General features: G+C 38.8%; 1 protein-coding gene across 1 annotated transcript; it reads right to left on the reverse strand.

Annotated features, from left to right (window-relative positions):
* Positions 1-12283: 12283 nt before the first annotated feature.
* LOC307163770 (uncharacterized protein) lies at positions 12284-15265 on the reverse strand. The gene is made up of 5 exons (XM_079880010.1): positions 15181-15265; positions 14364-14407; positions 13992-14270; positions 13405-13446; positions 12284-12399 (listed from the first exon to the last, which is right to left on the reverse strand). The coding sequence occupies exons 1-5, from the start codon at positions 15198-15200 to the stop codon at positions 12326-12328; spliced, it is 459 nt and encodes a 152-aa protein (XP_079736136.1). The 5' UTR covers positions 15201-15265; the 3' UTR covers positions 12284-12325.
* Between the last annotated feature and the right edge of the window lie 8760 nt (positions 15266-24025).

The following is a 24025-nucleotide window of genomic DNA, read 5'->3' on the forward strand; positions in this document are numbered from 1 at the left end:
TTGGCCTGTTGATCTGAGCCATGGAACAAACAAAACAAGCCCTGAACATTAATAGAAGAACACATATTATACAGACACTTGATATTTAATCTTATTAGATGATAAGTTAATGGCAGTTGATATTTTACTTTGTTATCTGTTTTTAAAAGGTGTTTTCCGTTTCATTTGTTCTTAGCACTGGAGAAAATACACCGAGGAACATGCATGAGGCAGAGACACAGATCTGAAGGGAGCGTCTGCAAAGTGCAAATATTCAATAACTTCACTCTACTTCACTGTATTGTTGCCAAATTCAGTTCACACATCACTGCTGTCCTGCTGGTTATCGCTTACAAAGCGAGGTAAAGTTAGTTTTAGGTTCGATATTCGCCAGACATTCGTTTTTCCATGCCACTGCTCTATAGAGTCGGTAGTCTTACATAATATATCAATACCAATATTACTTTTAACAGTAGTCAATCAATTTATGTCGACATGAAATATTCGTTAAAAATAACCTTACATGCATTATAGCTGCATATTTATACCTGAGAGTGCTTTAACGCGCTGTCACGGCTCATAATGCTTGAGGGAACGTCTGCCAATTACACCAACTGCGTTAAAACGTATAATTTTTATTAGTTAAAATTTCTTTTAACATTTAAAAACTGACATGTTCAAATTCCATTCTCGAGGCAAGTATTTTTTGATTAAATGCAATACATTAGAATATGTATTTACTCGTTATTTCATCTGACTCCATAAATGAAAAGGTTTTAGTGATATCTGTACATCATTAAATGTGAGCGAATGTTTGACTATTCTTTTAACTCTTGAATGAAAACAATGTCAAAGTCAGTTAGAATAATCAAGTGTAACAATTTATTATGTCAGGTAAAGATATTCAAAGATAATCGATACAAACATCAAATGCTCTGGAATAAAGAAAAAGATGCAAAAGAAATTTGCATTTCTGGGGGGGGGGGGGGATTAGGAGACCATTTGCCAGGAGACAATCTGCCAGGAGACCATCTTCCTTTGTGTGCCAGTTATCCATAAACTGTTAAAAACCTTTTTACCTTTTGTTTTACTTATTTGGAAATGAGACATTTGTACCAGTCGCACTGAGACATTTCAAATGATACCAAACATGAAAATACTCTGTGATAATCATTCACATTAAACTATATATTTTCTTGGGTGAATTCAGGTGATCTGAGCATGAGAGAGAGAGGGTGAGGGGAGAGGGAAGGAGATGTAGATTAGGATGATTCGGAGGTGAGACTTTCGTCTCGATGGTGCACGAGGGCCAGTTAAAATGGTAATCTCCAGAGAGGTCCTTTGTCCTCTCAGGGTCTGGTCGCCCCCGAAACAGACTGTCTGGCATTTCCTAATTTATCCATTCTTACAGTACATAAATATTTTAATGAAAATATATACTTTAATTCGAATAGAATACTTTAATTCACCTAAAGTGTTTACCATGTTCCAAAGGTTGTTGTGTTTATTAGTGACTGACTTACTACAGGTGAGATTTTGCCAATATCTGCCTTGCTGTAAATACAGTAAATACTTTTACAAGTGAAAAGATAGGCGGATATACGCTGTTCTGGATTAGTGGGAGTGGCTTGCGGAGCTGTGCAATGTGGTGCATTGTGGGAGTTGTTGTCTTTCATACAAATGCGCTTTAAAGTTACTTTCTGTCTTTTTTCGGTCAAGAAGGCACCAAATTCGATATTTATTTTACATTTCGACTACATATATGACCCACTTTCAATAAAGATCAATGTTCCCATGCGTGAAATGCTCCTTTAAGTTGCATTTTTCAAAAAGATTGTGAGCTAGACTTTCACCTGTAGTAAGTCAGTATCACTAGGGAATTACTACAACCTTTGAAACACGAAAAAACACTTTAGGTGAATTATAGTAATATTTTCATATTAATATTTGTGTACTGTGCGTACAGTATCGGGAGGTATTTGTGAAAATTGTACCTGTAGTAAGTCAGTCTGGTCACTAGGGAATTACTACAACATTTGAAACATAAAAAACCACTAAGTGAATTACATTAAGATTTTTGTGTCAATATTTGTGTACTGTACTTACAGTAAGGGAGGTATAGTTAAAATTTAGGACAGCAGTGATGTGTGTGAACTGAATTTCCACTATGGTTTCGGACACCACTACAAATGGCTGTTCCCTCAAATAGTTGTTGGCAGGGCAGCCCTACCTTTAAGTAGCCTAACATTTTTTTTATTTATTATTATTATTATCATTATTATTATGCAAGTGTTTTTGCAGTTGTATGAAATGCATTATAGTTTTAGTGTCCTGACTGTTTTTTATTTTTTTTTATTGCATTACAATATAAATCAGTACAATGGAAATAAAACAGAACAATGAACATGAACATGTGGGGATACCACTGATCTATAGAATGACTGGATAGCTCATGACGTCATAAACAGTGAAGCCACAGCGCCGCCATATTGGTATTCCCTAGTGAGCTCACGCGTTATTGAATCAATAGGAAATTTTATGATTTGACAGAGAAAACATTGCCTAACGAGAGACAGTTTTTAAATCTAAAGTCTCCCTGTATATTCTCACAACGCAAACATCCTAAGCATTTAAATGGGTAGCAGCTATTTGTTTAAAGTCGGGAAATTTTTCCTGCTTATTAAAAAACGGCAATTTCTTTGCAAAAGGAATAAAAAGCTGTACGAGAACACTAGTCGGCCTTCACTGAAGAGCTATCTTCACAGGTAAGAAAAACAGTTAGATAATATTAATTAAATAGTGAATGCTAAAGACCTATATTTTTGTGAATTGGTGAATATTCAGGTGAATATTGTTTCGTGGCCACGAATTAATAATACCTCAGCATGTTATAATATCTTGTGGCCACGTTGTAATTCGTTAAATCAAAATGAGGGAGGGAATTAGTTCAACGTGTCCACGATTTATTAAAACGAGGAAACAAATAAGTCGTCGTAACAACGAATTATTTAGATCAGTGGACAGGGCGCATAAGAACAAGCAGAGAGAGAGACAGAGAGCCCCGGCTGCGCGCGCGCACTCTCACCGCCCTCAAACAACACGAGCGCTGTATGCTCTCTCTCCCTCGCGCATATCAACATAGGTCGGAAGACCGATTGTGTTTTATAGATTAGTAGTTTGTTCATATAAAGTGTTTGATTAGCAAGTACATGTTCAGGAAATGCATAATACAAATTGTATGGGTTAATGTAACGGTAAACGGAGTCTGCACGAAGCTCTTTTGAAGCTGTCAAATGGTGTCGCTATTGGACACTTACCGTAATTGTGATTATTGCTGCCCTGAGGTTTCTTATAGGCTACTGTTGACTGTTTTATCGTTGTTTTTTGAAGAAGCAGCAGCATTACTCTTGCCTCGGAAAAACCAACACGGGCATAGCGACAATTTTGCATATAAATTATTACTTATAGGGCTTGAATTACAACCTGTTGGCAGTTTTTCTACATCCTTTTGTGAACGTCGTTTTACACTTGTTTACTGCACAGCGGGTCATCTTAAAAGTGCCGTCGGAGCTACCAATCTCTGTATAACGGGCGTTGGAGCCCTCTGCTGGTAGGGAATCGTAAGATGGCCGCTCGAACACTTCCGGTGGCTTCACAGCCTACTGGCAGTTTAGAACGTCATGAGCTATCCAGTCATTATATAGATCAGTGGGGGATACAGAGAAAATGAAAGTAAATAATAACAGTAAATAAAATATTTTTACAATTTATATAAAATTTACTATAATACAGGATGTTTTCAAAGCTTTTTTATTGGAGGGGATTTTTTGAAGTGAAGACAATAATAACTGTAAATCATAAGCAAAAATTTTGCAACTAGGTTTGAATTTAAAGGTGCTCTAAGCGATGTCACGCGTTTTTTAGGCTAAAACATTTTTTGTCACATACAGCAAACATCTCCTCACTATCCGCTAGCTGCCTGTCCCCTGAACACACTGTAAAAAAACGCGGTCTCTGTAGACACCACAGGCTCCACAAACGGCAACAAAAACAAACTGTGCTCACCCGCACCACGAAACATAACAAACAGAGCTCCAGCCAATAACCGACAAGAAGTGTTGGAGGGTGGGGTTTGCGCGTTTGCGGGGTTAGTGCGCGTGCACATGAGGTGGGTGTGTGGAGGAGAGAGATGAAGAGGGAAGTTTGAATTATGGCCGACACACGACCAAAGAGACGACGTTCCGATGAACAGAACAACTTGCAAGAGGGACAAGGATAAGGAACGCGCGAAGTCCCGAATTTACATCGGAAAAACCTTTGAAATGTGGCGAGACCTCCGCCGGCAGAAGGGATTAGCTACTATCCGACATTCAGTTGCTCTGTCTTTGCAGAACAGGTAAATCCACTTTTCTTTCTAAACTGACGTTCATGTTCGCCAAACCAACACAAGGATGTAATTAGCTAGATTTATGCAGTCAGCGTTAACTTTGGTGAATACAACATGTATGTTTCTAGCAGCGACCAATCTCTATTGTAAATGATCAAGCAAATTCACAGTAGGGCGACAATTTGTGTAAGTTAAGGGTTGTTTTCACCCACGGTTTGTCGTGAATTTGAATGTTCATTTATAGGCTATTGACAACTTTGACTAAATTGGTTTACAACGCCGCCGTTGTTTATGCTCACTGGGAAACGCGAAGCTAACGTTATCTTGCTATCATTGCGTCCTTGTATGGGAGCTATTTATAACCTCAGGTGGCAAAATGATTTTAAGATAATGTGTCTCTTTTTCTGCATTCTGTTCTGCAATATATAAAAGCATTTATCTAACTTGGCGACATTACACATTGAATGAAGTATCAGTAAAACTTAACTTTGTAGTGACTATTTTGACTTTCCTTTATGCCGGAAGGGAGGGGAGGAGACGGGATGAGGAGGAGGGAGGGTCTAGCTAGCCTCCGTTTTGTTTGACAATAATTCGAATGTCAACAAGAAGAAACGTCTCCCGGGATCGCTTAGACAACCTTTAAGGTATCTTGCTTTGTGAATATGGTATTTACCCATCATACAGAAGACAATTGAACCAATTTGTTCGCAAAATTATTCACTTTTTGGAAACGCAACAATGCTGGCGACTCCTGCTGGTCAGACAATGTAACTGCAACAAACTCAGACCAAACATGCAGAAAAACACCTTTTACAAACATGACAAAGTAAAATATTAAATAAAATATCAAATTCCATCAACTTATCATCTAATAAGATTAAATATCAAGTGTCTGTATAATATGTGTTCTTTTATTAATGTTCAGGGCTTGTTTTGTTTGTTCCATTGCTCAGATCAACAGGTCTATCCAGCACGCTGGTCAAACAGTGTAAAATAACAAACTCAGACCAAACATGGAGAAAAACACAGCGTGTCTGAAAACTGAGTAGAAAGATTTGTGTATAAAGCGGCGTCGAGCATTAGGCTAATAAACGCACGTAAACGCCGTTTGCGCACCTCCCAAAATTCGGAAATAGCATTTACCCACCTCCAAATAGCCTTTAGTTCCTAAGCCATTTAAAATTAAGCTTATGTAGTTTTAGTTTCATATTGTTCATTATTAGTTTCATAGGTTGTTAAACCTCTTTCATATTGCTCTGCATTACTGTCAGTGTTGACCAATCTTTTGCGGTGTTGCCAGCAGGAAGCAGCAACTGCATCAAGATTCATCAGTCACTAGCCCAAACTAGCCTACATGCCTACAAAAGTGAGATTGTGTTGAGTGCAGTGCTTATGGTGGAGGGAGACTACTACAACTACAACTGCTTCTACTACTACTCCTGCAACACCCACAAGGAAGCGCGTTTTTTTTTTTTTTTTTTTTCATTCAAACTTTATTGACAAAGTTCCATTTACAAAACAAAGTGGCATGAAGTTTCAGTAGTAGCCTAGTCCTTGAAACAGAACGGGTGCAACAAATAAAAGACAATACAAAAATAGTGCATCTTTTAACAATCATAAGGAACATTGTAAGAAAACATTCTAGGGGCTAAGGAGGAAGCGCGAATTTCGAAACCCCTTTTATCCGGAAGTGACACTCAGACGAACCGATGACGTATCCACACAAACCGAGGCCTCGTTTGTCATTAGTCACGTGATTTCACATAAACAACACAAGCCTCGAATCGTGGCTTCATTGGCACGCCCTTTTTTTCTCGACACACCCTCCGACGCCTCGGTTCAAATGTCACATCACTAGCTGTCTGTGTATACATACTTCCTCTTTCTGAGGACAAAACTAAACACATCTCTTCATCTGATTCAAGAAGCTAATAAATGCAGGATTCAAGAATATATGGTTTGTGTGTGTGATTTCTGTTCGATTTTTGTTATTTTATTATAGGAACAAAGAATGTTTACAGTAACTTATGCATGCTAGTTAAGATAGCCACTAACTTCATATAAAATGCTAAATATAACATATTTCAAAATCTTTTTTTGACTTGAAACAATTTTAAACCGTGACCGGAATATGATACAAATACTCTATGGTGTTTTGAAGTGAGCTTTAAGTAAAAGTGTAATATTAATAAATTATATTGTGTCATGTAGCTTGAGGATACCTGTTGAGCTAATTCACCTAACAGCAGGAGCTTCCTATTCCATACAATAATTTTTTTTAAAGAATTTTCAAGAAGTTATTTTTTTGTTGGTTTATTTATTTATTTATTTTTGGTTTTCTAACAAGACTTAAGATAGCCTAATAGATGGATTACTCTTGTATAGTGGAATGACAGATTTAGATGGTCATTAGATGATTTAGATGGTCAAGCAAATAATACAGGCTATAATGGCCTATAATTTCTCTATAATTAATCGAGAAAATATTCAACAGATTAATCGACTATGAAAATAATCCCAAATTCCTAATCATTATGTACAAGTGCATTGCATTAGAAGCCCTGGATATAAGCCTCCCTCTCTATCTCTCTTAAACATTTTTGTTCTCTCTGTTTTGTCATTTAGTAAACTTTATAGATTTCAACCGTTTTATTCCTTCTTGAGTCTCTTTAACAAGACCTTAGATTAATGTATGAATTTATATTTAATAAATAAAAAAACAACATATTTTCGAGGTTAATTTCCCAGCTACCAACCAATCGGAGTAATCATGCTAAAACATACAATTATATTAATAACCCCACCCCACTATAAAACATAAACCATGACAATAATTGTCTTAATATATCCACTGAAAAAAAATCAGCATAGTCTGTCTTTGACTCTCCTAAACATCAGCAGGTTTAGTTTCCCACTAAATTTAACTAAGATTTCCTCTCGCAGTCAGCTCAGACTCAGACAGACTGACTGACAAACACGTTTGTTTCACTATATTAGTAGGCATTGCAGACTTCCACTTTTTTTTATCAAGTTCATAATTCATATTTAATATGACCTAGACCAAGCCCCAGCCCTAAACACAACCCTTACAGAAAATTGTGCAAAACACTAGACTGAAAAATTTCAACTAGAAACATGTGTCAGATAGATTTATACATCTTTTTAAATAGCAAGCACATATAAAATAGCCTGTTGTCATGATCTTTCACTGTAAGTGCCCATCACAAAGTGTACACACACACACACACACACATTTTTTATACTGTACAAACTGTGTAAAAATAGTCTACACTAACCCTACTCATCACAGAAAACTTTTTGCATTTTTACATTTTCAAAAAACACCACTTAGATAATTTATACACTGTTTTCCTTCTGTGGATCAAAAAATCCTTGTCCCCATAAGGATTACGGATATTGCCATAATTGTGGGGCATTTTACACCCACAAGGGTTTACCAGGACATACAGCATACAGAGAGAGACAGAAAGACAGTAAATCGATATGTTATTGCGAATATTATTGTTACTTGTTCATCATTGTGTCAGTGTTTTATTTGCTGACTTTAGCTCACTTCTCATCATGAAGAACAGCATAGTGACGAAATGCGTTTGTCCGCTCAGGGCCACTGTAGAAACATGTCGATGTAAGCGGACCGCGGTGTGTGTAGGGGGGTAATCCAGCATCCAGAAAGCGTACCACCCCCGGGCGCCGCCATTGATTAGCAGACCCCCACCTAGGGCTGTCGCGGTGAAGGATTTTCCCTTGCGGTAATTATGAGTGGCTCAATAGCGCGATATGCGGTTTTACCGCATTTATTCATTTATTTTGATTTATTTGTTGCTATATAAATAAGTGTTACGATGTGGTCAGCATGCACAAAAACGAGTACATTTTCAGTAACCAATAAACCGAAACTAAACAGCGTATCTGTGCATTGAAAGCCTGTCACTCAGCGCGCAGTTGTTACGGCAAGGCAACGGACTGTCTTTGAATGAGTCATTAAACCATTCATTCAACAACACGTTCAAAAACGCTGATTGATTCATTAAAAGATAGTAATGAAACAAGGTTAATTATTTTTAACTTTGAGCTCCACTTTTCAAGGCTCAGCTGACCAGCAATGCGTTGCATAGGTAACGCTGAAGCTTCACTTAAAGGAGAACTCGGCAACTCTAGCGAACTCTAGTCACTTCTTCGCTGATTTTCCCTTTTGTTGTCGCATGTTTTCCCCACGAGCTCCCCCTACAGCTGTGGTGGGGCGTATATGTCACAACACGGTCGTAAAAAACTCACTTGCGGCGGCCTCCTCCCCCTCTCTACCGCTGCTCATGTGCGTTTGTTTTGATCGGAGCAAGCCAACTGAATCGTGTGGAGCTATGTCTACCGAGGTGGGTAATCTGGTAATACATCATACATGCGTGTGTGTTTATGTCGAATTGCCGTAAAGCAATTTGTGTTTCGCGCTCGTTCTCGTTCTCATTCTCGCTTCTCACGAGACTTCCAATTTCTATCTTGCCGGGACGGTAGTCCTCAAGTTGCAAGGTTGGTTTTCCGCCTGGGAACGCTGGGGGAGCGGGGAAAGTCACCAATATCACCAGAACAGGTTGTTTAACCATCCAAATGATTTCTAGACAGTTTTATTAAGTTAAAAAAGTTACCAAGTTCTCCTTTAATAGAGACAAATGGCATTGATTCAATGCGTGACTCATTGAGTTTTGTTTCCCGCGACCGCGAGTTCCTCGCGCTGTGGATGCTGACCAGCGCTGTCGTTTTCATGGTAAATAATACCCTTTATTTTAAACGTTAAAAGGATGACAGGACAAATATTTAACTTTCCTTGGACACGGCAGCCTTTTCACGAATATGACTTGACCTCAAAGACAGACGCAGGTAATCGCACGCGCTCAGTCGATCTCTCTCATTCACTGTCTGTTTAGGCTTAAGTGCAAATCCACAAAGCCTCTGTACAAATCATCATGATAAAACCATGATCACCACGTCTTATTATCATTATTAACTTATTTAACATCCAATACACATGCACAAAGTTCAAAACAAGAAGGGTATAGCCTTATGAAAAAAGAAAACACGCGAATATCGCGGTTGCTGCGGTTACTTGAATTCCTCTGCAGTTGGCTTGTCAGTAGCGCGGTACTGCAATATTGCGGTTATCGCGACAGCCCTACCCCCACCTGCTGTTAGCATCCCATTGACTCCCATTCATTTTGCCCTCACTTTGACAGCGAATAACTTTACATCTGAGGCGTTTAAAGACTCCATTTGTCCATTATTTATTTCTAAAGAAACACGACAATGTATAAAAGGCTCCATTACCTTGTATCTTACGTTATGGCCCTGTAGAAGCAGTTTTTGTAAAAGTAGGCTAACGATTGCGTCATAACCACGCGACTCTCTGTTGCACAGTAGAGAGATTACCGTATGGACAGGAGGAGAAGCTCACGGGCAATCGGGGGACGTGGAGGCAAAATGACAATATAATTAATCAGAATACCTAGCAAAAGTTTCTCCTGCTCCTATCTCATGGATATCTCCTACTCACACTCTCCGTCTCTGCAAGATTCGGAAGGGAATGATTCAGATTTCTCTCGGCACAGCTACTAGAAGACAGACGGGTTGCTCACGTCACATCTACATCGTCAAGCTCAGTGTGAGTCTGCGCAGTCGCTCAGCCATCAGGAAGTGAGTGCTTCTAATTGACTTCACTTTTCTCTGTTGAAACCTATTGGGTCGCTGTGTCCAGTTTATATACTGTCTATGGGTGTGTGTAGAGAGAAATGCTCATTCTGAGGTGATTCATTATGTAAGGTCTTTATACTGAAAACATAGTTATGTTTATGATATTGATACTGGAGGACCCCCTCGAAAACGAGATGTTTCATCTCAAGGGGTTAATCCTCGCAATAAAGATATGTTAATAATAATAATAATATTGCATTTCTGTCAACAGATCCTCCTAAATGTTACACAATGCACCTTTAACTACGGAAATATGTTTTTTTTAAAAGCTTTTTAAAAGTTATAGCGCCACCTATGGCCCAATCTCCTTAAACGTTTGCATGCTTGTTTAAAATCATGGGTTGCATGTACTCACCGAATGTCATGAAGATTTGAGTTTAGGAATGATCGGCTGTTGGTACACTTGGACACGCCCCTTCTCTAATGACACCGTTATAGCTATAAAAATGACAAAGTTCAACATTTATTTTAATAACTATTAACCAAGAGAGTCCAGAGAATTGTGCTGCAGTGGTTTTATCAAAGTTGAGTGAAAATCCTAGGACTAGTTTGTGAAAGTTGGTTTTTCAAATAATCTTCTAAATTTTTAAGGAATGTTTTGATTGACAGCAGTCCTAGTGGCCATTAGTGGTCATTTACGCGCCTGACAAATGCGATGTCGTCCCCATGCCTGATATCTGTCTAATCTCTCACAGGCCTCTTGCCCTTCTCTCTGTTAAATAGCCCTACTCAGAATATGTTTCAGCTTTCTGAACTCTAAACACTGCTTTACAGTTTGTGGATTTATATTTATGAGTATGGCCCTTTGAGTATTAGCATTCTGAGCAGAAATGTACATTTAATTAGTACTAGTAGCCTACCTATTAAGTTCAGGATATCTTAGTCAAAAAAACTTACTAATCAAAAAATAAGTAGGTCAAGTTAACTAGATCCAATGTTTCTTAACAAGTAAAGTATAATTAAACACTACTGGAATGAGCACTTGTGTCTAAAAAATAAGAACTAATATCTAATTAATAAGCTCTAGTATCTTTATAAAGGTAGTTTTAAAGAATGAGCACTATTATCTAATGGAATCTATAATATCTATAAAATAATAAGTACTAGTAGCATGAAAATACATAGTATAATTTTTTAAGGATTAAATGTTAAATTGGCTTGCCATTGGGTTTACTGTGGCACAAGCACTTGCGGTCTTAAAAAAAAAAAAAAAGAAACACACAAAAGAGAAAAAGTACAAACTCCACATCCGGAGACCTTCAAGATGACTTTTTTTTTTAGATTGTACGAAACCACACGTCTCCATTTCCTCTCATAACTAAAGCTTACACACATTCAACATCATTTAAAGTGCTGTGTTTGTTACAGCTGTGGTTTATTACACTTCAGTTTTATGTGCATTGTGCAATGCCATAGTTATTTATAATATATAAAAAAAGTGTATATATATTATTGGATGTGGTCTATATCATCATGAATGTCTGAAACGAGCATCTTCCCTCTCCTGTCAGTGACTGGACATCATTTACCACACATATATATTTTACACAGGCCATGAAACTGTATGTGGATTATTTCATTAATAAAAGGCAGAACCAATATCTAATCTAATGGCAATTATTATTCTTAATATTTGTATTTATTTTGTTGTTATTCAATCAAATAATAATTAAAATGTAAACAAAGTAATAAAGAAATATGACTATAATACTATTATACTGTAAACCCATTTATAATGCAAATCATTGTCCAGCAAGTGTTGCAGTCGCTGTATAATTTACAGCTTTCTTTTTGTAAAGAGAAAAAATAGTGCACAAAACACTTAAATATATAAATATTTATTATAAATATACATACAGTACAGCATTTTTCACATTATAAAGTGGCAGTGTAACTTGGTAAGGGTCAATTTCAGTATAAAAATATGAAATTTTATACAAAAGCATAGTTTATAGAGGAATGCTCTAGAACAGTTTAATGCACTTTTGGTCATAATCCTGATAGTCTGGTAATCTGAGGGCTAAGATGATCATGTGTGTGTTGTAATGCTGTGTGTGTGTAAAGACATCATCATTGACTTGTTCCAGTGGAGAAGAGCAGGATTAGTCTGGCACTAGAAGCTGGTGTGTGTGTGTGTGTGTGTGTGTGTGTGTGTGTGTGTGTGTGTGTGTGTGTGAGAATGTGTGTTATCTCAGTTCCTCACGGTGGGAGAAGATGGAGAAGCAAAGACGTCAGCAGAACCAGGAGTGTGTGAGACACATTCACATCAGGATCTGGAACACATACACACACACACAACTCGCATCAAGTCCTGCTCATTCAACACTAACAGTGACTGTGTTTACATGTGCACCAATAATGCAGATCATCTCCAATAATCAGAGTGAAGATTTAAAGTCCATCTGTGGAGAAACTCCAGCGTTTAATGTTGTTTATGAGTCTATGTGGTGTTTTTAATCTGCTTTAAGACAAACCATGTGTAAATTCATAAGTCGACAGCATTGCTGAGTATTTCCTCCTTAAAACTGCAGTGAACCAAAGACAGTCTCAAAAACACGCTTTGAAATCGCTGGTGTTTCTGACGTCACAAACTACCTTGTAACCAATCAGATCAACGTGTGATCGCCAACCAGTGGATGAGTCAACCAGGCAAGAGTGTTGAGTTACATTCAAGATATTTTAAGGCATTAAAGACATTTAATTCAAGTAAAAAAACATTTAAATATGTCGTTTTGGTGATCAAAGATGAGTTTTAATGGATAAAGTTACAGGAGGACTTTAATGTCATGTTTACATGACTGCCACAAACCTCTTCTGATTATCCGCTAAGAGTTGTGGTTATTTTTAACACCATACTTCACAGCTCAGATGATGAACTCATACAGTGAGAGTGTTACTTTGCACTGTATACTTTGATTTGTTTGCAGTCATTTATGGAGATGCACCTGAAAATATCTCTGAGCAACACTGTCAACATCAACTCAGTTTCTGGCCTCTTTATTAATAAATTCAGCGTGTTTAACTACGATTATGGTTGCTTCAATTATGAGCCATACTGCATTAATTTGAACAAAGTATGGTGTAAACATGAGGTAAACTTTAATTGCAATATTGCGTGCATCTCATTATAATCGCATTATGAGGGTGCATGTAAACAACACAGTCATCATCACCTAGATTATAAAGAAGAGTTTTAAATGCAGCCAGAATTGTTTTTTAAAAGGAATATAAAATGATGGCGTTTATCTGCAGAATCAAGCCTCTTCATGTTCACTTACTGTCCCTGTCTGATACGGCGTCTGGATCACAGTCTGTGGAAACTGGAGCAGAGAGAGAGCAAAGCAATTGCTAGTTTAGTATATAGGTACACATGATCAGGACACTATAGTTAATTTCTGTAAGTGAGGAGAGCAGAATAAAGTAAACTGTGACATATTATACCCAAATATTCTTCATACAGAGACTACCAGTGACATTTATGAAATTTGGGACCAAAAATGATTGGGACACTTTGAGCTGATCATGTTTTGCTGAAGTGTGTTTTCTTTAATTGCTAATGCTCTTTTTACACACAGACTGAACACAATGAAGCATTGCTTGGTCACTGGTTGAGCTAAACTGGTATTATCTAATTGTGTAGTTAAATTTAACAGCTGACAGATATTCAACATAATTCATGTGTGAGACAGTCTAACAGAAGGACGGACAAAACCAGTCAAATATCAACTGAGTTCTGCTCATATTTATTACCATGTTCTAAACTACAGTGAATAAACTGTGATAATGTGAGAGATGTTGAAGGAGTCTGAATATATTTTGGTTTGACTGTATATTCACCTTCACGTTTAGATGATCTGAGTCTTACCAGGCGTTAACCCCGCGCTGACGTAGAGCGGCTCAGCCGACGACTGGTTATCATCAGCATATATTCGTAATGTGATCGGAGAGCCCCACTTCCAGCAATCCGGCACGACCACAGAACAGCGTCCTCCTGTAAATAAGCTGGAGACGGCATGTATCTCTCCGTGAAGAGTTTCTGAAAGATGCTCGACGTCCACATGAACGCTCTGGTGTTTCTTCAGCTCATGAGCGTCATCACAGGATAAAGCACACTGGAGACACGGCTTCGGTTGAGGAGCACAGCCTGAGGATATAAAGTTTTAACCAAGCAAATATTGATGTATGTTTTCTTTCAGTAAATACTGACATTAAAACACTGCAGAAATGAAATACTCACTCGCACAATAGAAGATGCATGGCAGTAAAACCAACATTTTGTGCCTGAGGAGAACAGAAAAGGGCAGATCTGTACATGCTCACTTTAAGTGTTTAAATATTGAATAAAGGTTATATTATAATAACACTAAGGTTGCCTAATTCAAAGCACCTGTAACTAGTGGATTTCATCATATTTCCCCAAGTTGACTGATTACATTAATACCTAAATAGGAAAATTCTGTCATTTACTCGCCCTCATGTTGCTCTGAACCTGTGTGAGTTTCTCTGTAATGTTGAACACAATCCTTTGTTGAAGAATGTGGGTTATTCAACAGTTGCTGGTCCCCATTGACTTCCATAATATATATAACTGTTTGGTTACAAACATTCTACAAAATATCTTCCTTTGTGTTCAACATTACAGAGAAACTCATCCAGGTTTGGAGCAACATGAGGGCGAGTAAACGATTTACACTTTTGGTGAACTGGCCCTTTAATAAATCATATTTTAGGGAGTTTTTGGTGAACTATCCCTCTGCCCTTTTCTTTGTTATTTTTAAATGCTCTTTTATATCCTGTTGCTTATTGTCTTTATATTGTATTATATTAGGACTACTTGTCTGGATTAAAAAAAAAATCTATTAAAAGTAACAATATCCAATGCGTTGTGAGTCATGACGTAGTCTACTAAAACTCCTATACATAGTTGAAAGTATTTTTTTAAATTTATTGTTTATTTAGCTAATTTGGTTTTTGACTTTTTTAAACATAAATAAACTTACTAACAAGATAAGAGCCAAACACACAATCTGGCTGTAGGATATTTACATACTTACGGGTTAAACCGTGAAGGCATGTTAGCGGTCCACAGTAATGCGGAAGTCCCCGATAGTTCAGCTAAAACACACTGGGTTTTAATTCAGAGAATTCTTTAACTATGGAAATATATAGGGAAATATATGTATTTTAAAGCTTTTTAAAAGTTATAGCGCCACCTATGGCCCAATCTCCTTAAACGTTTGCATGCTTGTTTAAAATCATGGGTTGCTTGTGTTCTCCTAATGTCATGAAGATTTGAGTTTTTTTGAGTTTGAGTCTTTTGGGTACATTTGGACACGCCTCATTTCTAAATGACACTGTTACAAAAATGCCAAAGTTCATTTATCTTTATAATTAATAACTAAATAATTATTGATCAGGAGAGTCCAAAGAATTGTGCTGCAGTGGTTTTACCAAAGTTGAGCGAAAATCCTAAGACTAGTTCGTGAAAGTAGGTTTTTTGAATAATCTTCTACATTTTTAACAAATGTTTCGATTTACAGTTCTCCCGGCAATTAGGGGTCATATACAAATATCTGTCTAATCTCTCACAGGCCAAATAAAAGCCCTTCTAGCTGTTAAATACCGTAAAACTTCAAATAATAGCCCGGGCTTTTATTTTCCCAAATCGCCGAACTGCACCGGCTTGTATTTGAGACAGGCGTCTATAGGCCTTTAATTTAGTGTTGAGACTTCACCCTGTGCTGCAATATACATTTAGTTTTACATTAATTTACAGAAATTAGCTGATTGAATGAAAATTTTCAGGTGATATTCTCAATTCATTCAGTTAACGGACGCTCTGAGGTAAAGTGAATTCAGACTGCAGACTAAGCAACGATTGTATTTAATTGTACAGTACAAACATAACATAGTACAGGCATGATCTTAATTCCATAATATCCTTAAACATAACTATATTGCTGGCCATAAACTGACAAAGTGCGCGTCCGGTGTGCGATACCTCGAGTTGTCATAGACGCGCCGTTGGGGACAATACCCAGTGGCAGTCTTAACATAGAGGCATAGGTAGGCGGCTGCTTGGGGCCCCCTACCAGCGGTTGTAGTAGGGGGGCCCCCAACCAACCTAAAAAAAAAAAAAAAAAAAAGCCCCTTATCATCATAAACGCTTCAAAAGCATAGTCAATTTTATTAATATTCTTAAGACATACTTTGAACATTGAAGTAGTAGTTAAAATGTCCAATTCATGGTTATCTATCCCTACACATGCACCCCCTACTTTCACAATGAAATGGACTAGTCCGTAATCATGCGCGGCGCGAAAGATAAACACGCAGTGACAGGAGGACTGGGAAACAAACAGATACAAAGCAAGATGAGTCTAAACGCGAAAATGAAACGAACTCAGAGCTGCCAACTCTCACGCATTCACCGTGAGACACACGCAATTGACACTTTTCACACGCTCTCACACACATCCATTTTCTCACGCACAGAAAAATCGCGAAGCAAGAGGACACGGAGACCGACAGACTAAACAGAGCAGGTACTTATGATAAAAAAAAATCTCAGCTCTCAGATTCTGTCAATTTTATTACGAAATTCAAACAATAAATACCGTTTTGGTGCTTGTAAATGTTACGCGACAGATCCCTAGTGCACGTGAACCGATCATCTCTACTAGCTAATAGTTATAAAGACCAATGAATACTGTTGAAAGATACAGTCCAACTTAACAAATTGTATATTCCTCATACATAATATCGACCAATCTGTGTTTTTCAACTGCGGAAAGGGGCGAATAAAACAGCTGGAGAACAATAATTATTGAATGACAATTATTGTCACATATAACATTTACCTCAGAAAAGCCAAATAATGACCATAATATAGGCTAGCCTATAGCATGTTTGTTGGCTATAAAAAAAAGAGCTATAGAGTATTTTGCTAAATATGTGTAGGCCTACTATATTACATATTTAGTATATTTGTACTTAAATCATTAAATAAAGTTGTTGTTATAATAAAAACGCATTGTTTAATTTGAGTTATTTTTAACCTTAAATAATACTAAAAGCTGATAGGCCTCTCTGTATGTTTACAGCATTATGTGAGTTTTTTTTTCTTGAGAAAAATTAACGCCCATCTTGTGTACCTAATATTTATCCAAACGAGTCAATAATGAATCAAATTACAAGCATTGAATTGAAATCGTAAAATTTGTGACGTAGCTCAAGAGAGGAGATCCATGGGGTATAGATTTGCCAACTGGACACAGGCTGGGGTCTGATCAGCCACAGTTGGGTCACCTGGATGAGGGTGTATGATGTTGAAAGACCCGAAACATCCAATGATTCCAGGAACATCACTGAAGATGTGTCCAGTAGCATCAGTAGATGTATTTGCACAGCTGATGCAAGATATTTCAGGTGACGTGTTATCTGAAACCTTATTCTCTGTTGGGTTCCATCGTAACTAGTTTGTGTAGTGCTACACTTCGTGTGTTATCTGCTTTCCATCTTCATTTTGGAGTAAAGTGCATGCAGGGTTTAAAGGGTAAGGTTTTTTTTCTCCTCTCCAACCTTTACTTCCCCGTAGATTAGCTTTACCTGCCTATCCACCATTCATTCGGTAATTTTTTTTTTCCGTTCTCTTTTAAAGATCGAATGGGGGGGGGGGCCCCATACATACATTCGCCTTGGGCCCCCAATTTGCTAAATCCGCCACATATGTGACAATAATTGTCATTCAATAATTATTGTTCTCCAGCTGTTTTATTCGCCCCTTTCCGCAGTTGAAAAACACAGATTGGTCGATATTATGTATGAGGAATATACAATTTGGTAAGTTGGACTGTATCTTTCAACAGTATTCATTGGTCTTTATAACTATTAGCTAGTAGAGATGATCGGTTCACGTGCACTAGGGATCTGTCGCGTCGCGTAACATTTACAAGCACCAAAACGGTATTTATTGTTTGAATTTCGTAATAAAATTGACAGAATCTGAGAGCTGAGATTTTTTTTTATCATAAGTACCTGCTCTGTCTAGTCTGTCGGTCTCCGTGTCCTCTTGCTTCGCGATTTTTCTGTGCGTGAGAAAATGGATGTGTGTGAGAGCGTGTGAAAAGTGTCAATTGCGTGTGTCTCACGGTGAATGCGTGAGAGTTGGCAGCTCTGAGTTCGTTTCATTTTCGCGTTTAGACTCATCTTGCTTTGTATCTGTTTGTTTCCCAGTCCTCCTGTCACTGCGTGTTTATCTTTCGCGCCGCGCATGATTACGGACTAGTCCATTTCATTGTGAAAGTAGGGGGTGCATGTGTAGGGATAGATAACCATGAATTGGACATTTTAACTACTACTTCAACGTTCAAAGTATGTCTTAAGAATATTAATAAAATTGACTATGCTTTTGAAGCGTTTATGACGATAAGGGGCTTTTTTTTTTTTTTTTTTTTTTGAGGTTGGTTGGGGGCCCCCCTACTACGACCGCTGGTAGGGGGCCCCAAGCAGCCGCCTACCTATGCCTCTATGTTAAGACCGCCACTGAGTGAGTGAGTGTGTGTCTGTGAGTGAGTGTTTGTGTGTGTGCATATGTGAGTGTTTGTGTGTCTGAGTGAGTGTGTGTGTGTCTATGAGTGAGTGTTTGTGTGTCTGTGAGTGAGTGTTTGTGTGTCTGTGAGTGAGTGTTTGTGTGTGTGCATATGTGAGTGTTTGTGTGTCTGTGAGTGAGTGTTTGTGTGTGTGCATATGTGAGTGTTTGTGTGTCTGTGAGTGAGTGTGTGTGTGTCTGTGAGTGAGTGTTTGTGTGTCTGTGAGTGAGTGTTTGTGTGTGTGCATATGTGAGTGAGTGTTTGTGTGTGTCTGTGAGTGAGTGTTTGTGTGTGTGCATATGTGAGTGTTTGTGTGTGTCTGTGTCTGTGAGTGAGTGTGTGTGTGTCTGTGAGGGAGTCTTTGTGTGTGTGCATATGTGAGTGAGTGTTTGTGTGTGTGTGTGTGCATATGTGAGTGAGTGTTTGTGTGTCTGTCTGTGAGTGAGTGTTTGTGTGTGTGCATATGTGTGTGTGTGTGTGTGTGTGTGTGTGTGCATATGTGAGTGAGTGTTTGTGTGTCTGTCTGTGAGTGAGTGTTTGTGTGTGTGCATATGTGAGTGAGTGTGTGTGTGTGTGTGTGTGTGTGTGTGTGTGTGTGCATATGTGAGTGAGTGTTTGTGTGTCTTTGAGTGAGTGTTTGTGTGTGTGCATATGTGAGTGAGTGTTTGTGTGTCTGTCTGTGAGTGAGTGTTTGTGTGTGTGCATATGTGAGTGAGTGTGTGTGTGTCTGTGAGTGAGTGTTTGTGTGTGTGTGTGCGTCTGTGAGTGAGTGTTTGTGTGTGTGCATATACCCATGTCTGCCTCATGGTGGTGGCTTTGTAAGCGTAGCTCAAGGCTTGTGGTTTTGGTTAGTATGGCTCTCCGAAGTGTGTGTGTGTGTGTGTGTGTGTTTGTGTGAGAGTGTGTGTTTACGGTAAAGAGGGCAAAACTGAGCTGAGTTGTATTTCCTTGTTACTGTGCAGATATACCAGCCCCTCTGCAAACTCCCACAGATCTGAACCCACAGCCAGCCGACATGCATCACTAGCTTCTCTGTGTGTGTGTGTGTGTGTGTATGTGTGTGTATGTGTGTGTGTGTGTGTGTGTGTGTATGTATCATTCAGTGCAGTTTAACATTACATCACAGCACATGCCGACAGGAAGGAAACACACTGGACTCGCTAAACGTGTAAATCCATATGAAAGTTGTTGCATGATATATTGTGTAGACTAATGCATAAAAATATAAAGTGTCCCTAAAGCATCTAATAGCTCAGTCATCTCTAACACAGAACAGAAACTAGAAATCAAGAGATTAAGTCTCTGTGAGTATGAAGTTTAACAGGCATTTAGTCATTTAATGCAGAATTAAAGGGGTAATGCCCTTTTCACAAGATGTAAAAAAAAACTCTGCCCTCCCCAGATTGTGTATGTGAAATTGTAGCTCAAAATACCCCACAGATATTTTTTTATAGCTTTTTAAAAGTTGTCACTTTTTGACAGTGGTGGAAAGTAACTAATTACAAATACTTTCGTTACAGTACTTATAGGTAGGCCTTTTCAGTTAGTGAGGATGGTGACTTTTTTTGTGGGTGGAGCTTAGGTGGAGGCAGAACGATCCCTCTGGCAAGTTTTGTTAGCTTGTTTTTAATAAAGAGAAGAAAATCGTGTGAAAATGTATCTTAATGTTCAAGGTCACTCACTGTCCAGGACCGCGATTGTTATTTGCAAAAGTTAATTTTAACGGACATCCCAGATTGGCTGACCCGGCATAGGCCTACACGCTCAGTCAATGGATGGACGATCGGACAGGATTAAAGGTTTAGTTCACCCAAAAATAAAAATTATGTCATTAATGACTCACCCTCATGTCGTTCCAAGCCCGTAAGACCTCCGTTCATCTTCGGAACACAGTTTAAGATATTTTAGATTTAGTCCGAGAGCTTTCTGTTCCTCCATTGAAAGTCAATGGACGGCATACTGTTCACGTCCAGAAAAGCAATACAGACATCATCAAAGTAGTCCATGTGACATCAGTGGCTCAATCTTAAGTTTATCAAGCGGCGAGAATACTTTTTGTGCGCAAAAAGTAAACAAAAATAACGACTTTATTCTACTATTCATTTCCTTCTCTCTGGGCCTCGAGTGAGTTCACGTAGTGTTTTTGCGCAGCGCGTCTGTGTTGTACGTCACGCATCACACATGACCAGCGTCGGCCAATAGTGAGCCTACGTGTGACGTACAACACAGAGTCAGGATGCCACCTATGCCGTAGTCTGAGACATCTGTTGTAACAATTGTGGGCAAAGCAGGATCAAATAGGCTAAAGCCAATGCAATCAGTTCTTCTACTTCCTGGAAACTTTTGTGTGCTTCATTAGTCCATGCGAAATTTTAATTTCCTCTAAGGACATCTCTCATAGGCTCCACAACAGCTGCGTAGTTAGGAATGAATATAGCATACCAAGCGGTGAGGCCTAGAAATGATCTTAGTGTGGGCACATCCGAAGGTGGTGGAGCATTACGTATTGCTTCCAAGTGGCTGTGATCTGGCATCATCCCTCTTTGGAGATGGTATGTCCCAGAAATGTGAGCTTCTCCTGGCGAAATGTACATTTCTTCTCATTTAGATGCAGACCTGCTTCTTGTAGTTTGTGCAGCACTATTTTTAGGTGAGCATCATGGCTAGTAACAGAGTCACCAAACACAATTATGTCATCCAGATAACACTGGACGCCTGTAACACCCCTGAGAATAGTAGACATCAGTTTTTGAAACGCTGCTGGGGCTGATGCTAATCCGTAGCAAACTCGCTTGAAACGAAACAAACCATCATGTGTTATAAAAGCAGTGAGGTCCCTACTGTCCTCATGTAGTGGTACCTGATGGTTGCATTTGCCAGGTCGATTGTAGAAAACATCACAGCACCTCTCAGCTGTGAAAAGAGTTCTTCAGTGTGTGGGATGGGGTAGCTGTCCACAACGATTGCTTTGTTGGGTTCCCTAAGATCCACACACATTCTGATGTCTCCAGATTTATTTTGAGTAACTACGATGGGTGAAACCCACGGCGAAGCATCCACTCTTTCAATAATATCCGCTGCTAATAGGCGGTTCAGCTCTGCAGACACAGCATCCATTACAGAGAAAGGTAGTCTGAGTAGCTTCTGTTGCACAGCAATGAAGTTTTCATGCATTTTCACTTTGTGTACAAAGTTCTTTGCACAGCCAAAGGATGGCGTATCAGTATTGAACACTTGTTGCACTGGCTGTTTGGGGGTGAGTACTCGATTTCCTGTTATGCACAAGTTCAAGGAATATATTAAGTCCATGCCCATAAGTGCGTTTCCACTTTTCACAATATATAATGTGGCAGCAGGTAGCCTACTGAATGTTCACCATGTCGCGCAGACGTCTTAATACATCCCAACACTGGAAGGTCATCTTTTGAATACGTGACAAGACGCACATCTGACTGTTCCAAGGGCAGTTCAGAGAAGTGTTGCTTATATTTACCATGGTCTGGGTGAATACTCGATTCTGATTGGCTGCAGGGTGTCCGTTAAAAAGTGATAGTGGACACCTAGTAAAGGAGTTCTGGTGAAACTGACTGTTTACCGTTCGAAATTAATAAATAAATGCGCTGGCTACATCAGCTGTGAGTAACCATAGCAACAGGCAGTCAAAGTATCTATACGGACTATAAATCGAGCGGACTATAAATATCTCCGGATGCTAAATAAACCGTCAGGCGTAACCAGGGAAACCAAGTTATTGTTTGTAAAAACTTTAGATTAGGAAGAGTGTAGAAAATTCTCTGTGCTTCTGTGCCCAGGCAGTGAAGCAGTGTAACACGCTTACGAGTCTCAGACCAGTCATCTCCCTCAGCATGAATCGTCAACTAGTAGTCCTCAAACATGTGTGTCCATATCCCAAACAGAACTGCAGGCTCAGCAGGACATTGTAAGTATGTAGGAGGAAGATGAACTGCCATCCTCGTCGCCAATCTGTTGTGTAATCACATCAAAATAAACGAGAGCACACCGAGTAGCGAACAGGGGCCTGTACCATGAAGCCGGATTAGGTGGCTAGCCAGCTATGTTTCAGCTTAGTTTCCGCCAACCCTGGGTTTTAGGTACTATGAAAGTAGCTCGGCTTTAATCTGTGTTCGTTGCCATGGTATCTTACGCTGCACGGCTAACCTGCTCCGGGGCAGGTTATGTTCTGGATTCAAGATCTCAGACTGAAGTTTGACCAATCAGCTGAGAGCAAAGAAACATATAGGTGACGTAACTTATTCCAAGTGTCTGTTGCAATGACTTCACCTTTTCTTCCAAATCCGGTGGACATCTCAGCGCAAATTGTTTGACGAGCACTAGAAAGAATTTTTAGCCAGACAAAATCCCCTTGCCTTTCCTAAAAGTTACTTGTATGAAAGATACAGATTTTCCGCGGAAGGAATGTCTTATCTTTGAGAACCTCTTGAGCCGCACATAAAGAATTTAACACGTCGAATTCATGCACTTACTGTACCGCAAATATTGCGTTGCGGTTTTTTTTTTTTTTTTTTTTTTTTGCAAGTGGTACATTCTTGCACGGTGGGTGACGCACAGAAGCTAGGGGAAAACACGGTTTGTCAAACCATTCGTAAGGTGGTCCTCGCTCTGCAGGAGTACATGAAAAGTTTCATTAATAGTGCTCCCCGGACATTTATTGACATGCATGTCCATAAAAGAGGGCTTTTATAAAATTGCCAGTAAGATATATTGATAGGGTGACATCACATTAACACTTTTTTTTTTTAAAGCAAATTTCACAAGTGTATACAATATAATACATGTTAAGAATATTTTTTTTTATTCTTCTTCTGTTAATCTTATGATAGGATTCCCAAGTCATTGCATGTATGCAGTCTATTGCTCCAATCTCCACTGCTCTAGGGGAACATGAGGCAGATTATGTTAATAGGAAGTCCTATCACAGCCATAATGTTCAGGTAGAGAGGATGTGAATATGTGAGATGATTATTTTCTGTGAGATGAATCTTTAAATTAATAGTAACATTAACAGATATAACAATGATTTACTAAACATTTCGTCTGCAGTCTGCAGATGACTTGTGGTCATGAACATATATGATCAAGTTTGGATGCCAAATGGCCTGGCTCCAGTGCTTGTCTCACAAATTTTCTGTGAGTCTGTGTTGTGTCAGCACTTTGAGGAAAGCAAGTTAAATTTGGTACAATACAAAACATTGTTAATTTGAACTGAGCTAGAAAAACCTACACAATAACCCCCTATCATGACCCTCAGACAGGGCCACAGCACCGC

The sequence above is a fragment of the Squalius cephalus genome, assembly GCF_949319135.1.
Source record: "Squalius cephalus genome assembly, chromosome: 8".
In the NCBI taxonomy this organism is placed as follows: Eukaryota; Metazoa; Chordata; class Actinopteri; order Cypriniformes; family Leuciscidae; genus Squalius; species Squalius cephalus.

Bases quoted from the DNA above. Each gene is read 5' to 3' on its own strand.
- LOC307163770 (XM_079880010.1), bottom strand. From the start codon at position 15,200: ATGCCTTCACGGTTTAACCC. The intron at 14,408-15,180 runs GTAAGTATGTAA...TGTTCTCCTCAG, and splicing joins ATGCCTTCACGGTTTAACCC to GCACAAAATGTTGGTTTTAC. The intron at 14,271-14,363 runs GTGAGTATTTCA...TTATATCCTCAG, and splicing joins ATGCATCTTCTATTGTGCGA to GCTGTGCTCCTCAACCGAAG.